The 18,862-nt window shown below is 42.8% G+C and overlaps 1 protein-coding gene and 1 long non-coding RNA gene across 5 annotated transcripts; one reads left to right on the forward strand and one right to left on the reverse strand.

Moving 5' to 3' along the window:
• The first annotated feature begins 762 nt into the window (after positions 1-762).
• Positions 763-4,133, forward strand: LOC114143563 (uncharacterized). 4 transcript variants are annotated; one of them, XR_003595273.1, is made up of 6 exons: positions 763-1,168; positions 1,747-1,851; positions 2,613-2,682; positions 2,797-2,975; positions 3,107-3,272; positions 3,930-4,133. It is a non-coding gene; the product is annotated as an uncharacterized LOC114143563 (long non-coding RNA). The 4 variants fall into 4 exon arrangements; XR_003595272.1 differs by having other exon boundaries at positions 1,747-2,682; XR_003595274.1 differs by having other exon boundaries at positions 1,772-2,682.
• Positions 4,134-10,277: 6,144 nt separating this feature from the next.
• On the reverse strand, positions 10,278-14,901 carry LOC114142677 (transient receptor potential cation channel subfamily M member 1-like). The gene is made up of 7 exons (XM_028014066.1): positions 14,892-14,901; positions 13,671-13,894; positions 13,373-13,586; positions 13,082-13,206; positions 11,904-12,075; positions 10,994-11,168; positions 10,278-10,557 (listed from the first exon to the last, which is right to left on the reverse strand). The coding sequence occupies exons 1-7, from the start codon at positions 14,899-14,901 to the stop codon at positions 10,278-10,280; spliced, it is 1,200 nt and encodes a 399-aa protein (XP_027869867.1).
• Between the last annotated feature and the right edge of the window lie 3,961 nt (positions 14,902-18,862).

Below are 18,862 nucleotides of genomic sequence, written 5' to 3' on the forward strand. Positions count from 1 at the left end.
CCTTCTTAAACAGACTAACGTCTTTTCCACGACCACAGGATGTGTCTTTTGCCATGGTTGTTTAAGAAATGAGGAGTTACTCATTGCATCAGCTGGGGTTAAATAACTTGTTGCCAGCTGAAAGATAATCGCCTATGCAGTACTTATCCAATAGGAGGCTTGTACCTACACTGTTAGCCTTTGCTGTATTTTTTACAGTTAAATACCACAAAATGCCCAGTAAAACTACCATAAGACATCTTTACAAGTAGTTACTGTAATTTGCATTGCATTATGGGTATAGTGCATAGTATTACAGTAACTTACTGTATGTTTTGAATTTGCAGTAATTTACTGTTTACACATTACAGTAGTGGTACTGTACTTATAATATACAGTAAGAATTATATTTGATTTCCAACGGTCATCATACCGTTGGAAATGATAACCGTCATTTCCAACGGTATAATGGAAATGACGGTTAGCCTTTGCTGTATTTTTTACAGTTAAATACCACAAAATGCCCAGTAAAACTACCATAAATAGGGTGACCATATTTTCAGTTGGGAAAACCAGGACACCTTGGAGCGGGTGTGGGGGGGGCGGTCTAAAAGCGGGGAAACTCTTTTGTAAATCGTCGGTAAACATACATTTGCGCTTTGGCATGTTGTTGGCGTACTGACAGCCACGCTATCTGACGCGGCTCAGGGATTACGTCACACGCAGCGCCGTGCGCAGTGCCCTACACTGTTAGCCTTTGCCCAGTAAAACTACGACAAGACATCTTTACAAGTAGTTACTGTAATTTGCATTGCATTATGGGTATAGTACATAGTATTACAGTAACTTACTGTATGTTTTGAATTTGCAGTAATTTACTGTTTACACATTACAGTAGTGGTACTGTACTTATAATATACAGTAAGAATTATATTTGATTTCCAACGGTCATCATAGCTGCTTCATCGTGGTTCCCTGTTTCTGTATTTTTACTCCTTTAGTGGTTAACATATTTTTAAGGCAGAAAGAGAGCATGTACTTTTGTTTTTTTCACATCCTAGCTAACATTAACATGCAGTTTATCTAGCTACGTCATCAAGCGTGGCTTCGCTTCCAACCAGCTTTTTCTCTCCAAGTGCAGCTCTGTCTCCGTGCTGTGGGCTCACACTGCTTCAGCTCTTCAAGACAGGTAAAAAACACGTCTTAGAAAACTGTTTGAAGCCAAAACCTAGTCTGGAAATGTACATTTTAGATGGAGTTAACGTAGCTTATAGCATCATGCTATCATGCTATAACTTAGCATGATAGCATGAGCTCGTTTGCCTGGTAACATAACGTTACCTTTACGTTACTAACTCTGGTGTTTTATATAACTGGCATATTGCAACGTTATAAGTTACGTGTCTGTAAATGAGGTGAAAGAAAGGAAAATATGATGGTGTTATTTTTTGAGCTGGTTCGGAGTTAACGTTAGCTAAGGTGCTAATTTTACCATTGAAGGTTTTAGCTTGACTTTTGCCGCTTAATCTTCCTCGGGCAGCTTTGGGTTGAGATGAGCTCAGTGCTGAGTGTCTGTTAGCATTGTTGTTACATCCTTTGTATTTATATAACCTTAACTGATAATTGACCCCCCCCCCCCCTTTTCTTTATTTTACATGTAATGACTGTTCATTTGTTTAAACCATGATCTTGCAAATGTTAAAAGTGCAGATTAGCTACGTAGGTCAGCAAGGATGAATTCTAACATTCTTTTTTTCTTTTCTTCAGATGACCTTTTGTTTTAACTCCCAAGCTTTTTCCCTCCAAGTGGCTGTGCAGTTCTGTCCTGCTGACTGCTAACATAGCTTCATCTCTTCAAAGACAAGACAACAGGTAAAAAGACAGCTCTTCAAACATATTTGAAGCCACAAAATAGTCTGGAAAGGTAGAGGAGCAGCTAACCTAATCTATAACTTTGAGCTTGCTACAGCTGGTTAGCCTGCTAAAGTACCATTACATCTCCAACATAGTGTATAAGAGTCTGTAAATGAGGACAAAGGTGAAAAACATTAAAGTAGTTTCTGTTATTTTTTGAGTTTGTTCAGCCACAGTGGCAGGTGGACAAAAAAGTTAATTTCCAACCCTGGTTACATATAAGGACTGTTCACATGTTTAAACCATGCTCCTGTGAATTTAAAGTTAAGTCAGTACTAACAGGTGCAACTATGTACATGTGTAAATTCTGCAGCATTTGTACTTCAGAATTTACAGAATTTTGTAGTCATGTGAAGAAACATCAACACACAGCTAATTATCGGTTTGCATGTGGAATAGAGCAATGTCCTGCTTCCTTCAGAACATTTTCTGCATTCAGGTCCCACATGCACAGGAGTCACCGCCATTGCAGAAGTCAGACTGAACACTTGTGGAACTGTTCTTGTGGAATGTAATGCTTTAAAAAATGCATTTAGCCCCACAAACTGTCATTCACATCCGCTGTTTCAGAGTGGTAGCAGGATGTAGGGGTAAAGTCTAGTCTAGTCTCCGGGATGAGGTTCTCAAAAACCTGTTGTAATCTGGGTGAACTGGCCCTTTAAATATAAATTACTACCAGTAATTCATATTTAAGAGAGTTTTCCTTTTATGTTTTAAAGGTATCTTCCACCAAGATGTCTGTTGAACTGGAAATGACCTTACCCACTACACCAAGGGTAATTATGCTTGGTAAGAGGAATATTTTCTATCACTATAATTTTTTTGTAGCAATGTATGTAATTGTTATGGTAGTCTGTACTTTTACTCACTAGCGTTAGCCTGACAAGGGTTTGTCTATTTTAGGAAATAGCTTGATGTCTGCAACCCGGTGGATGGTCAGTATGGAGGAGAAGGTATTTTTCCAGCCAGACCAACTACATGACTTTGCCAGCGTCCTTGCTGTCGTTTTTGGGTCATATTATGTCTTCAATCTGGAGTATCAGGAGTCGGCATCCACCACGCTGGAGATGATACAACGGCAAGTACTCTACACCAAGCCATTTATGAATTAAATTTAATGACAGTTTGACTTATGGTGAAGAACCATAGCTGATTGCTGTATTGTACGTCTTCATTAAAAAATACAATTAATATATTTTATTTCTGTTAAAAGATTCTTTGTGAGGATCAATCCAGATGTTGGTACCAAATGCACAGCCAAAGTCGATACAAGCCGCAAGACGGGAAGTCTTGTCAAGAGGAAAGTAGTCAGTGTGAACTCCCAGATCACCACCTTCTTCCAACGACTTGCTGAATTTGAATGGAGGACTTCCAACTAGGTAAGTATTTTACCAAATGTAAATGTTTATTATTTTGTTGTCTTTTCCTCCTATCTTGCATGCTCTGACTTTACTTTAGCCTTTTTAATCTGATTTTAATGATTATTTATAAATGGCATGTGATTCCTACACAATAGCCCTTTAGAGTAGCCTGCATCTTTTCTGTGTCCGTGGTAAAAAGTGGATGTCGCTGCATCTCTTAATAAATCACAGAAATGTATAAGTGTGTAGTCGTTTAAGTGTGGTGTATGTTTATACTATGCAGTTTTCAGTTTATTAGGCACACCTTTGCAGTAATCCGTCAGCACCAACAAAATGACTAAAAAGATTGTTGTACTTCATCGTCCCCTTGGGGACATTTATAGTACGCAATCTTTTGAATTACTGAAGACTGACTGACTGCTTTTGCCATAAACAATCCAAAAACCTGAAGTGAAGCCAGTCCTGCTCATTCTTTATGCAGCTTCTATTATCACTTCAGTCCAAATGATTTTTTTTTAAACAAATGATCAACTTAATGCTGCTTTATGACAAAGATTTTATGCATTTGAACATTGTCACTTCAGCTTAATTTGTCAACCTTCCTGTCGATTTGAAAATGTTGATAACTTCCTGACCATCTCATGACCTCCACATTGTCTGTCTTATTCTTTACAGTTCAGCTTCCACAAGATGGATCCCACTGATTTTGTTTGACGAATGGAATAAAAGTTCTTCTGATGTAGGAAATGTGTTCTATAGTTTTGTTGTTTTACAGCACATTATATTGTATTGTGACATTGTTCTTTATGACATTGCGAATATGTAAATGGATTTTATTTCTACAAATCTGCTGAAAATAAATACCTGTTATTCACAGTACTTGGACTAAAATTTCTTTTATGAAATTTTTCGGTTTATGGTAAAATATTCTTATATTAAAAAAATGTAAACTTTAATTTACAGTAAAACTCTGACATTATGTTGTGAAACAAGTTTACAGTAGACCAGCTTTACTATAAAATACAATTACAGTAAAGCAGTTATAACTGTAAAGCACACTCACAGTAAAAATTAACTGTGAAATATCATAACAATAAAGGTACTGTAGAATGGTAATTACAGTAACTTACTGGCAACGGTGTTGCCAGTAAGTTACTGTAAAATTACAATAAAAGGTCTAACAGTGTATTTGCTTAGTTAAATCCAGGTGGCGACTTTTCTTTGGGCCAGGCGGTGTATTTTATAACAGTAACATCAACATGTTGTCTCCACTTATAAGGTTGAACTGAAGGGGAGATTTTTTAATGGTTACAATAAAAAACAACATTAGTAATTTGTGCAGTTTTTGTGTTTTCCACTATTGTCTGGAAAACTCTAAGGATTTTAACCCCCAGCCTCCAGGTTGTGTGTTTGGTGTCAAAGGTCAGAGGTCAGAGCTCCTCCTGCGGCTCCACAGTTCAGATGGCTGCTGCACAGATTAGTGACTCTTATCGTAATATTAATAATTATAATGGTGTTTAGTTGCACAACTTTATGGACTCGTTCATTCGTGGCTGTTTTAGGGTAGGGTTAGGGTTATTGCTCTGTTCATATTAGTCTCCATGTTTCCAATGTTCTGGACATCTGGACGTCATTCACAGGTAATATATTAACTTTAACAGAGACGCAGCGGGACGGATCATCCTGGAAATGATGGACAGGGAGAGTCTGACTAAAACTAGCTGGAGGTCAGACACATTCTGGGGTTTCTGTCTGTTTATTTCCAAGCCCAAATGAGCAACTTCACCTTCAAAAACCAGCCCAGAAAGCGACTCATTAAATTTGTTAGCGACTTTAAAAAAAAAACACAGCCACTTATATTAATCAGACTTGGCGACAGAAACTCAAAGTAGTTCCTGTTTTTCTACCAACAAAATGCGCATCTCCCTCCATTGTTTACGTTTCTGTCGCTGTGGATACTGTCACATAGAAAGGGGTTAGGGTAACCCTAACCCTACCCGATCACTCGACAAGACGTAGAGGAAATAAAATTCAATTCCAAAAGAAAATAGTAACGCAAACTGATTTTGATAAGTAACTGTAGTCTGACTATTGGATATGAAATAGCAACACGTTAGATTACTGGTTACTTTAAAAAGTGGTCCAACATCTGGACATCCTGATATAAACACGGTACTGAGACTGACACCGCGAGTCGCAACGCAGCACAAAGCCCCGGTACTGCCCGGTACCACCTGGTACCACCCGGTACCGCCTGCTGACTGTTCTCTGCTTCTCCTTATCGTTTCTGCCAGGCGGGTTAAAGCCGCTGCTGATCTGGGCTGGAGGTTCTGGGCTGTAAACAGAAGTTACTGCAGAACCTCAAGTGATAAAGAAAGATTCGGCCCAATTAGAGTTCAGAACATAAACATCAGAGAAAATACTGGAGCAATAATTAGAACCGCAGCAAAAAGCCAAACATGCCACAATGAAAGGAACCAAAATGTTTCCAAAACATCGGGGGACTGACAGGGGCCACCGGGGGATTCCAGGTAGATTCCAGGTAGATTCCAGGTGGATTCCAGGTAGATTCCAGGCAATGTTCCCTCTAAGCTGAGTGCTTGCGCAATCGCGCACTGCTCGCACATTCTTAGCGCCCAATAAAATCTATGCAGCGCATCAAATAAAATCCAATGTAAATTATACATTGGGCTCAGACATCAGTTTTGACTATGGACCAATGATGTATAACGATCTAACCCGGTGAGTCACAGGCGTCCAGCCAATGATACGATACAGTTCACTTACGCTACGCAGCCAATCATCGCATGTTATTGTGTTTATGCGCTTTGCCAAAATGCGTTGTGGCACTGTGCAGATTTGCTTGGTAGGAAAAGTGCGGCGGAGTTAAGAGACGCTAAAGCTACCACCCTATCATGGCTAAGCGAACAGGCAGCGGGACATCCACTCATCCAGCCAAAGTAAAACAGAAATGCGCTTCTTTTACGATGGAATGGCTGTCGGAGCTTGTGCAAAAAGAAGAACAAGATTTTTTCTTTTTCGAGTGAGAACGTTTACTCTGCAAAACATGCAGCGAAGCCAAAGTAGCAAGCGAGTTTTCAGAGGGAAAAATGGACTGAGTGGAAGTTGGACAACCACAAGCGTCACAGTCACTGGAGAAGTGAGAGACAGACTTGAAAAAACTGCGTAATTAAATATTTTACAGACAGAGTTACAAAAATGTATACACTATCACAAGCTAGAGCACACATTTCATTGTGCAGAATGTGAATGTTTTAATGTGAACAAAAAGTTATGTCTCATTTCTCACCATGGCCAAAGCAGGACTCTTATATAGAACATACTGCATCTCATGAACAGCAATGTTTTTTGTTGTTTTTTTCATTTTAAGTGCAGCAAATCACTTAAATTAAAAGCAAACTAATGGAAGTTGCTGCTGTAATCTGATTCTTTTAATAAGCCATGTAACTTTCTATAATCCCAGATTTATTACAGGTGTAATACAGGTGTGTGGCCATCGTGCTCACACCTGATGTTGCTCACAGTGGTCCTCAGTGTACTCAGGGACCCTGTGTGTATTATCGGTTTAAATGTAGTGTAATTTTATCGGCCTATTTCGAAGCTGCCTTTTCTTTCTAAGGTTTTAGAAAAACTTGTGTACTGTCAGCTGAAACAGTTTTTAGATTACAATGGCATTCTGGAGGTTTTCCAGTCAGGTTTTAAAACTCTTCATAGCACAGAATCTGCTTTAATAAGAGTTTTTAATGACATCCTTCTTGCATGTGATTCTGGTAACCATGTTGTTCTGATTTTACTTGACCTAACTGCTGCCTTTGATACAGTAGACCACGACATTTTAATATCGCGATTACACCACGTTGTAGGTATTGGTGGCACTGTTCTTAAATGGTAAAGGGCTTACCTGGAGGAGAGAACAATCTCAGTCAAGATTGGTGACTCTGAATCATCTGCTGCTTCAATGCCTTATGGCGTCCCACAGGGCTCAATTCTGGGCCCACTGCTTTTCTCTCTTTATTTACTGCCTCTGGGTTCTGTCCTCAGGAAACATGGGATTTCGTTTCATTGTTACGCTGATGATTGTCTATTTTAAACCTGTTATTACAGATCTTGGTTTTAAGGTGGACAGTGATTTTAAATTGGATAGCCAAATCAGAGCCGTGGTTAAGTCCAGTTTTTATCATTTAAGGCGATTGGCGTCAGTGAAATCTTTTCTTTCCAGGCAGCATTTTGAAACAGTGATCCATGCTTTTATTTCAACTCGATTGGATTACTGTAACGCACTTTATCTGGGAGTTAGTCAGTCGCTGCTCTCACGTCTGCAGCTAGTACAGAATGCTGCTGCACGACTGCTGACAGGAACTCGAAAGAGGGAACACGTGACCCCTGTCCTGGCGTCACTTCACTGGCTGCCGGTATATTTTAGGATTCATTTTAAAATTCTTATGTTTGTTTTTAAATCACTACATAATCTTGCCCCGGCTTACCTCTCTGAGCTTCTTCACCCATACATACCTTATCGGTCTCTTAGGTCCGCAGATCAGCTGCTTTTGGAGGTACCGAGATCAAGAAGGAAGCTCAGAGGGGACAGAGCTTTCTCTGTCATGGGCCCCAAATTATGGAACAACTTGCCTTTGCAGGTCAGGGAGGCCCCTTCACTATCCACTTTTAAAGCTCGTCTTAAAACCCATCTATTTTATTTGGCTTTCAACTCTAGCGGGATCTAGTTTTAAATTGCATGTTTTTGTTTTTAAACTGTAAGTTTTTATTTTATGTTTTTTTTATTGTTATGTTGTGTTTTGATGTACAGCACTTTGTATCAGCTGTGGTTGTTTTAAAGTGCTTTATAAATAAAGTTGGTATGGTATGGTATGGTGTGTATGACCAGACACATGAAAAATTAGAGGGAACATTGATTCCAGGTAGATTCCAGCCCAGAGGCTGTTCATGCAGGGCCGGCCCAAGATAATATGGGGCCTTAGACAGACCCCCCCCCAGCATCACTAACATGTTTAAATGTCGATCAGGTGAATCTGAGAGGGAGACCAGGTTTAAAATCAATCACTGATTATTGGTTATTGGCTGTGATGTATTTGTGAACAAACACAAAGATTACACCATATTGTAGCCATGGTAACACAACAATCAAACTATCAAGATGATTATTTAAACTTTTACAAAGTAAACGTCCTAATTAATTCCTAAATGTAGTTTTTTTTCTCAGCTGATGCATTAAATAAAATGTAATAACATTGTTATTCTCTATAAATGATGCTACAGGTTTAGATCTATGGTGTGTGGTACAATTAAACCATTTCTAGGGGCCCCTGAATCTCTGGAGGCCCCTGAATCTCTGGAGGCCCCTGAATGTGTGGAGGCCCCTGAATGCGTGGAGGCCCCTGAATGTGTGGAGGCCCCTGAATGCGTGGAGGCCCCTGAATGTGTGGAAGCCCCTGAATCTCTGGAGGCCCCTGAATGTGTGGAAGCCCCTGAATGTGTGGAAGCCCCTGAATCTCTGGAGGCCCCTGAATGTGTGGAGGCCCCTGAATGTGTGGAGGCCCCTGAATGTGTGGAAGCCCCTGAATGTGTGGAAGCCCCTGAATCTCTGGAGGCCCCTGAATGTGTGGAGGCCCCTGAATGTGTGGAGGCCCCTGAATGTGTGGAAGCCCCTGAATGTGTGGAAGCCCCTGAATCTCTGGAGGCCCCTGAATGTGTGGAAGCCCCTGAATGTGTGGAAGCCCCTGAATCTCTGGAGGCCCCTGAATGTGTGGAGGCCCCTGAATGTGTGGAGGCCCCTGAATGTGTGGAAGCCCCTGAATGTGTGGAGGCCCCTGAATGCGTGGAGGCCCCTGAATGTAATACTTTTATAACAAATTTATGTCAGCTCATGATTTCTTGGTTAATGACAAGTTGTCATAACAAAGACATTTTGAATAATGTCAACTTTGTATTAAAAGTGTCATAATTTACCAAATGATACTTTATGACAACAGTCATAAATATTCATGAAGACTTCCTGATGTTTATGACAGTGTCATGACGATCTTATTCACAACCTGTCAAATAAAGTGTTACCAATTTACCCAGAGAAAACGATCAAGAAAACAAAAACATCTGGTCAATTAACGCCCAGCTGGAGGAAATTAAAGAGAAAACTCAGGACCAAAACTTGGATCATGACACTAAGGTTAAAGGATATGACACACTAGAGGGGAACGCCCTTTTTGGGGCGTACCTTAGATAAAAGCTATTGAAGGGCTTTACAAACTGTTGCTTGATGCCATTTTGTTCTGCTAGCCCTTAAGGATAACATGAACTATGGACCAGCTGTATTTTGGTATTAATAAATGGAATTCAGCTCACTGACTCTTCTTCAACCTCATACATCAAGAACGTAGCTTGGGGGCGTGCTGTGATGGCGTAGCGGTTAGCACGACCCGTATTTGGAGGCCTTGAGTCCTCGACGCGGCCGTCGCGGGTTCGACTCCCGGACCCGGCGACATTTGCCGCATGTCTTCCCTCCTCTCCTTCCCCATTCCTGTCAGCCTACTTTCATAAAAGGGACACTAGAGCCCACAAAAAGACCCCCTGGAGGGGTAAAAAAAAAAAAAAGAATGTAGCTTGGAGAAACACTATGCAGACATATAAGTGTGTGTCTGTATGCGAATGTGTCGTGTTGTGCACGTTAGGCCTTATGTGGATCAGATCCTCTGTTTTTGTGGGCCATGGGCATTGTGTTCTTGTGGATTATTTTGTGGGTTTGCTAGTTTGTTGGTGATGTGGTTGTGCTCCTGTCTTGTGTCTTGTGCAGAGATAGTTTTGTGCGTACCCTCCGATAACGTCCTGCCATAGCAGACCACTGTTTCAGTACATCTGACTCTGCTAGGGTGTTTTCCTTGGATTGCTGATACGCATGGGAAGTGAGGACTGAACCATGTGAAAACTGAAAACAGTCCTGCTGGTTTTGATAGGATGCTGTCAGAACCAGCAGAGAACCTTATCTGTTTACTGTGTGAACAGGACAGGAAAAAGGGTTTCTGATGTCAGGAGGATGAATGATGACACAGTCAGGGTGATGAGAAGGAGATTTGTTGTTGCAGCAATGAAGGGACTGAACAGGACGATGCAGCCATTGCAACAGCTAGAGCTTTGCTGTCCTACCAGAGCCTTCTTCTTCATGCACTCCATCACCATCTGGAAGATCTGCTGCGCCTGGCTGCGGCTATAGTTGAAAGTTTTCTGGATGGTGACCAGGAGCTGATCTTTGACACTCTCGTTCACCAGCCTACAGAGGTAGAACAGGACACTGAGGAGAAACCGGAAGGTACGTTGTCATCCGGAGGTAATATTGTGTCTGAGAATACACGGCCTCTCAGGTCTGCAGCTTAAAACCCGTTTCTCACAGAACTGACAAGATAAATGGTTTCCAGCATCACAGAAGGGCAGGAATCAGGAACTGATGATAACAGAATGCATAGAAAGACTTGAGTTAAGGGTGGACAGGCCAGCTGTGATGAAGAATGTCAGTAGAACCAGAGGTCAACTCCTGAGATCTGCAGGAGTTCCTCACTGATTGGCATGATTCCCCCGATTCGGTGGTTGTGCATAAAATCCTTCGCTGTCCACCTAAGGTCGTGTCTGCGCCACCTTTAAGCATCATCACACATGCACCTTGAAAATTACCACCAACAAATACACCAAAGCAGCAGAAATGTTCTCACCCGTCCTCTTCGCAGTATCTGTGAGCAAAGGAGAGGATGTCGGAGGCCCGGCCGCTACCGTCACAAACCACAACCGGGACAGGTGGTTCCTCCTTCAAACTCTCCAGCACAATGGAGATGACATTAGGACCCCCCTCTAGGATCAGGCAGACCACTGGGACACCCTGGCCCAAACCTGGCAACATCAAAGCACGTGTCAGGATGACCATCGCCAGCCTCCCAAAGCCACGCTCAGACTCAGACAGGAGGAGAAAAGGGACTGTCATGAAACTAAAGACAAAGTAATGGAGGATCGTCGGTGAAAACAGGATCTGATTGTAGAAGGTCTGACCAGTAAGTATAAACATTTCATCAGATTTTTGTGCCTTCCAGGAACAGAAGGCTTCACAGCTGCCCATGGCAAACAAAATGTCTTTTTCTATGATGTTGTGATTGTATCAGTGTGTTTTATTCTATGGTTGGAGAACCAAAATAAAGGCTCTTTTTTACCTTATAACTCTGAGGCAATGTAAACATGACCCTTTAACCCCATTTAAAAACTCCTCAGCAATTTTCAATTTTCCTTCCTGTTCTGTGGACATTAGATCATAACACAAAGGAGGTTGAGTAGTGTCACTGATTTCCTGACATTGAAGGACTCTAGAACCTTCCTTTGGTTTTGTTTGGTTGGTTTTATGTTGATGGGTCTGTTCTGTCTCTGTCTGGAGGGTTGGACTCTCGTTTGGGTTTGCCTGGTTCTGTGGGAGTTGAAGGAAGGGGTGACAGCTGAGGCTCCCCTTGCTGTCCCTGCCTTACAGACACCTCCAGGCATAGGACGACAAAGGGAAACCCACAGGTCACCTGACCAGGCACATGAGTAGAGGAGACTTAGCAGGCCAGGGAGAGGCTGCTGCAGGGTCACATGACTTACGTGTGTTGATCTTCTGCAGGGAGACATGTTTCTCCAGCTGCCGGCGGAGGCGGACCTCAGCTCCATATTTACCGGTGGTGCCATTGTCGGATAGGATGAAGTGAGAGTGGCTGCTGTTCAGGACCGACAGCTTACTGAGCGGGTTGGACATGGTCTGGTAAGGACGAGTCACCTGAAACACAGCAGCAGGCTTCCATTAGAGCAGGGGTCTCAAACTCCAGTCCTCGAGGGCCGCAGTCCTGCAACTTTTAGATGTGCCTCTGCTGCACCACACCTGAATAGAATAATTAAGTCGTTAGCAAGGCTCTGGAGAACTGACCTACACAAGGAGGAGGTAATTAAGCCATTTCATTCCAGTGTTTTGTACCTGTGGCATATCTAAAAACTGTAGGTCTGCGGCCCTCGAGGCCTGGAGTTTGAGACCCCTGCATTAGAGGTTATCATGGTGATATTAACATCATCAATAACAATGAATTAAACACTTTCACAGATCAATGAACATTCCCGACCGAGGATAAGGGTCCGAACACAGATGGAGCAACCGATCTTTCTTCTCTTCGACAGACCAGATTAGCAAATCACAGCATCATCACCCCTGTCATCTACACAACTCCTGCTCCATATTTCCCTCATGACCTCTTGAATTCCAGCTCATGACTCTCATCCTGGTCACTTCAGACTCAGCTGTTAGCATCTAGAGTGCATACTGAAGATGCCAGCATCCCAACCAAAGACCAAACCCGAGGTTCTCCAGGTCTTCTTCCTGAAGGTACCTTGAGATCTGGTCCATTAACACCTGACAGAGGGCTGCCTGGCAGACTCCATGCTTCATCCTCCACAATGTGTCAGAAATCTGGACCCAGCTATCGAGGGCATGGGAGGAGCTGCACAGTACCTCCTACTCCTCCCATGATACCCAAAGGGCCACTAGCTCATGTCCTCTACAAACCCATCAAAGATGGAACCAACTGAACTAAGGGTGAAGAGAATCCCTTCATCAGTAGAAATGAACAGACCACTAGACATCAGGAGATATCACAGCCATTTTCATTCATGACTGTCTACTAACATCCAATCAGAGCAAGCTACCACCAGACAAGTCCACCACTGAGTAAACAAAGGCAGAAGCTCAGAGATGCTCTGGACTTGTAAACCTGATTTAATCAGACTCTTCTTACATCTTTCCCAATCAAGTCCTCTTTGTTTTCGACAATTCCCCAGGGTGCGATGCCGATGGCACAGACCTTTCCTCTGGACTTGGATGAATGGTCTTTGAGAGCGTCTCCAACATGTCGAATCACCCCTGCAACAGCAGATGGAGGGAGCTCAGCAGAATCAGAGTTAATATGATCACACTTCTCTCTTGGTTTGGTTCTGCTGTCATCAGCTCATCAGGTTTTCATCCTGGGTATTTGTGGCTCTAACAGACACACTGATAGATATTAGTCTATTGGAGCTGAGTGTTGCACCTGTGCTGACTCCTCCTGTGAAGATCCAGGCTCCGGTGGTGACTGCGGCCTTGATCAGCCCCCTCCCAAAGACCTGCTTCAGTTTGGGGGGCAGGTCAAAGTTCTGCAGCCCTCCATGGACGGAGATGAGCAGCGTAGGCAGCTCCAGCTGCCATTCCTTCACCATCAGGTGGAGCAGAGAGTCTGGCTTGGAGTCATAGGAGACCCTGATGTACTGCAGGACAGAGACAGCATGAAAGGGAGAGAGTCAGTCTGAGCTGCTACCATCATCCTAGTAACCTGGTCTGCTCCGTGTTACCATGGCCTTGTTGACATGTCCTCCCCCCTGGAACTCCAGGACTCCATAGGCGTCAGTGGAAAAGGTCTGGGTGTGTTTCAGGATGCTCCATCTCTCTGCAGGCTGGACATCCAACTGAACCAGCTGGCCCGTCTCCTCCACTGCCCCTGCAGGGATGGGGGGGTGCTGCGCCACCAGCTGGCCACAGCTGCACCTACACAGCAGAAAGAAGACATCCACTTTACCTCACATTAAAGGCAAGTTTATTTATGAAGGGTCATCATGCAAAAGAAACTCACTGTGTCTCATTGACTGGAGATTTGATTTTAAAACCAAAAATAACTAAAACAGAATTAAAACCTCCATCCAGAGATTATTATGCCTGTAAGAGAAGAGCTGACTTCTGACCTTCAACCCCTCATTGATGATCTAGGAAGCACGGCACTAGTCTTTGGCTGAAACCTGAAGTCAGTTCGACTGCATCATTCACCGTTCAGTCTGCTTCAACCCGACTCCAGTCCATTTGCCTATAAAGTCCGGTCCAGTTGGTCTGAATCCTAACAGACCTCTGACCTCTGGTCCTCCAGACCTCGGTCTGGGTTCGGTTGAAGTGAACTCTGGTTCTGTTTGAATTCAAACATTCAAACAGAACCAGAGACCTCTCCAAAAGCAGGAAGTGAACTACAGCACAGGGTAAATTCTGGGTAAATACAACCAAAGCTAACTTGCTAGCCTAGTGCTAGCAGCAGAAATGGCTACTGGTCTCCTGGCCAAAGACTAAAGAGAAATCCTCCAACCGCTAAAATCTGACGCCTCCATCTTGTTTCCATCTGGTGAAGAAGGAAGTTGCTCTCAGTGTCTTCAGAGGTTTTTGTGTCGTTTCCTTCAATGGTTCTTGGTGCAGCGCCCCCACAGGCCAGGAGGGGAACAGGTTGGTTTGGGTCAGAACCACAGCAGCTGGAGGTGGAGCAGATGTTTTCAGATTTTAGCTTCCCTGCTTTGCTCCACCTTCAGGAAATCTCTGAATATGAGAAGCTGCTCTGCTTCGTCCTGGTTCCCCTTGTGGGCCTGGTCCCCACAAGGGGAACCGCTGTTTTTGGGTCAGGGGTCAGGGGATTTCTTGAGAGTCACATGACTGAAACTCAGACGAGATCAGCACCATGTGACCGCCTTGCTCAGAGCACCTGAGCTTCTCTTCATCAACACAACAACAATATAACAGAGATCTGTGCATCATTTCACCTGCTGGCATCTTTGCTGGGAATGATCTGGATGCATTCTCTCTTCTGGAAGGTTCTCTCGATCCACGCTCTGTGAACCTGCAGCAGGAAACAGCAAGCAGTGGTTAGGGTGTTGCTGCTCTAAAACACTGCAGACTCACTAAGGCTGGATATAACAGCTACTGTTTATTCATAAAGTACTTTTCACAGACATAAGATCCAAACAAACGTTAAGAATACAGAAAAAAATCTAGATACAAAAACCTATGGAAATAAATGCTTTCAGTTTCGACAAAACAAAGCTGCTGGAGCAAACTGGTCCCAGTCACTGACCAAACTGGGCCCAGTCATGGACTGAAATGCCTCTTTAGGTTCCAGCCACTATGTTTGGCGGTGAAGGTCCAGAGCAGCAGAGTTCAGTAGCTGACTCAGCCAATCAGAAGCCTGGCTAGTAAAAGCCGTTGTCAAGGTGATAGGAAGTGCAAATAATTGTCTCTAAATCAGCTCTGGAGGCCATGTTTTGCATTTTGAAAATGTTTCTTCAATGAAACAAGAACAGGAATTGTCTGGAGTTTGACCTGGAATTTGGCTGATGGGCCAGGAGGCGACTGACTGATTTCAGGTAACTGGGAATTTGTATCAAAGTCTTACTGGTTTTAAAACCAGAATGTTACTGGAGAGCCAATCAGTGAAAGACAGAAGCTGATGTGCTGGTCTTTGTTTTGCTGTAAAAATTTCTGTCTACAATGTGGGGTTATGGGGACCATTGCTCCTTGTGGGGACTATTTCTTGGTCCCCATGAGGGAAATTGTTGTATTTGGGTTAGTGGTTAGGTCTGTGATAGTTAGGTTGAGGGCAAAGGTTAAGGTAAGGGTTAGGTATATCGTAAGGCTTAGGCTGTAGAAATTAATGGAAGTCAATGTTAAGTCCCCACAAGTGATGAAACCACGACGGGGTGTCGGGGTGTGTGTGTGTGCGTGTGCGTTTGTTTCTAATACCTTGTGGGGACCATTTTCCTGACATATACTACGTTGTGGGGACCCACTGCTCCTTGTGGGACCGAAGCCTGGTCCCCTTAAGGGGAAACGCTGTTTTTGGGTCCGGGGTCAGATTTAGCACTAAGGTGTGATTTGAGTTTTGGTTGGTTAGAGTTAGTTATGTAATGCAGTGGTTCTCAAATGGGGGTACGCGTACCCCTGGGGGTACGTGGAGGTACTGCCGGGGGTACGTGAAGCTTTTCAAAATATCTTTAAAAAATCAGTAGGCTCCTCATAATAAGTCTTGGGAAAAATTAGTTTGTAAAAAGTTCGATAAAATATAAATGTGTGTTCATCCACTGAATTATTATTTATGTATATATTTAATTTTGTACCATTACAGAGACCAATATAAATTAACAGCGTTTTGCATATTTCAGTTTTGACTGGTTTTATACCTTCCTGGTGGTCACCGTCTTCTGTTTTTCTTTTTTGTTTAACCAAGCAATGTTTGCAATATGGATGTATTTGTCAGGTTCACTGATATAAGTTGTTTGGCTTTAATAAATCAGACAGTGATTTTACAGCACTGTACCTCTTTTTTATTCCAAAAATGTTTTGCCCGTGTCAGGGGGTACTTGACTAAAAATATATTTTTAAGGGGGTACATCACTGAAAAAAGTTTGAGAACCACTGATGTAATGGATAGGTTTGGATAAGGGTAAAGGTTTAGGCTGTAGAAATGAATGGAAGTCAATAAAAAGTCCCCTCAAAGATAGCTGCGCAAACGTGTGGGTGCGTGTGTGTGTGTGTGTGTGTGTGTGTGTGTGTTCCCGAATCTCCACTTTGTTAAAGTAATGGATTACTGTCTGAGGAGAACATTAGCCTCAGTGTGATTTGTCTGTTTCATGTGAACAATGAAGCTGCACAGAAACCATAATCATCATCATCATCATCACATGGTGGAGGAGTGACTCAACAACTGCATAATAAAGGGAAAAAATGATTAATCTTCAGTGAAATTGAACAAAAACAAATGTTTATTCTTATTTTTCAGCTAATTTGTTGGATTTTTTTAATATCTTCTGATTGTTGTTGAGAACAAAAACATTTGCTCTCTTCCTCCTGGTTGGAGCTGGACTCTTGACTCCAAGTTTTGTGACCTGTTTGGTTCAAACATTTTCAGCTCTGACTGAACCTGCAGACGTGGAGACGCTGCATCCTGCTGAGGAAGAGGAGGACCAGGTGGAACCTCGGGTTCAATAAACCAGTTCACTCCGACTGGACTAAACAACCCAATTGGACAAAAAGAACTTGAGAGAATTTCAGCAGAACTCCAGTGAAGGTCCTATAATGTGACCAGATCAGAGGGAAACTGAATCAGGAGACAATGAGCCCAGATGATTTCTGACTTGTCAGTCCCAGTTTGTTGGCTAATTGGGAGCACCAGGACATTTCTCAGTGGGCCACTGTTCTGTTTATCTGTGCTACCCGTAAATCCGTCCTACCTTGTGGTAATGCGCTCATCAATGCTACGTCACATACTGCTGACTCAGCAGATTTCTTATAAATATGTCCTACCTGTGGACGTTTTGTTTCATGTGTTTTATTTCATCTATTTTATTCCTGGTTTTCATTAAGCTGCTGAATTACTTCATGGTTTTACTTTACATGACAGCAGCTTGTAAATATATTTATTAATTGTTTTTATTTTGCCGTCTGCAAAGTCGTTACTGTAAACAAGTCATTGTTTATCAGGACAAATTATGTTGTTTTTGGGGCTATTTTGTCCTTATGCTTTAAAATATTTTAGTTTAATTACACTCTTTTTTATGATTAAACTTTGCTAAATAGAAGTTAGCGATAATAAGTGGGATTGAAGCTGTAATAGCCGTGTAATATTAGTGTATATGAATCATATCCTATCATTTCAGTGACCTGTGCGGTTCAGTGACACATTGTGGCTGCATTTAATAAAGTCTGTCATACAGCAGATTAATGTGCATGAAAGAGTTGTGTTGATCTGTTGTCTGCGTTTAATTCCAATAAAAACCTGTTTACTGTTTTATCCTTACTAACCTCTGTATCTAAAATATTAACAGGTAGGATATTCTAGTAAAGGATTAGTGCAAACATCTACAGCTTTTCACTTTAAACAGGTAGATGTTCAGATGAAGGAAGTGATCTTCTTGTGGTTTCGTCATGGATAGAAATTGTTCCGATGCTAAGCTAACCATAACTGCTAAGCTTCCACTTCAGTCACTCAAATATTGTTATCCAATATATTTAACATTAACAACCTGCTATAGTTTTCTGATTGTAAACATGACGGTAGCAGTTTTGGACGGGTAGCACAGACAGATAGACTTAGCTATCAATCCGTGCTACGGTAGGAAAATCTGACGAGGTAGCACTGATAGTCAGAACACCGGTCTGAGTCCATGTATGAACTGAAGTCCAGTCAAAGTTTGGACTCATCCTGGTTGGAATGCAGTGGGATGCTTAGTGATCTGAACAGACCTAATGTAACTGAAGAACCGTGGGAAAGAGCGTTGGACCAGAACACCAAGGAGATGCAGAGATGGAAATGGTCAGACAGAACCAGTGCTGGGGTTCTGCTGTCAGGTCAGCATCACTCCATCATCAACATAGAAACTAGAGCCATGACAACAAATCCGGTCCAATCGTACCCCAACCTGATTCCGGTCCAGTCTGAACCGCTCCGATTGGACCAGAGGACATCTGTTCCAAACCATCTCCAGAAAATGCAGAGACTGTTCTATCCCTGCATCTTCTAGTCACTCAGCAGCATCTTACCCTCTGGGATCCAGAAGACACGCTGCGCTTGATGGACGAGCGTTTCACTGACCCATCGGTTCCTCTGCGTCCTCTGCTGTCCATCACGGCATCACAGTTCCTGCAGCAGAATCCTGATTGTCCTCCTGCCCTTTCTGTCCTCAACTCAGCGTCTCACTCTCTAATCTGGATTAGCGGCGCTGTGGGTCGGGCTTTTTAC

Source organism: Xiphophorus couchianus, chromosome 4, assembly GCF_001444195.1.
Source record: "Xiphophorus couchianus chromosome 4, X_couchianus-1.0, whole genome shotgun sequence".
NCBI lineage: Eukaryota > Metazoa > Chordata > Actinopteri > Cyprinodontiformes > Poeciliidae > Xiphophorus > Xiphophorus couchianus.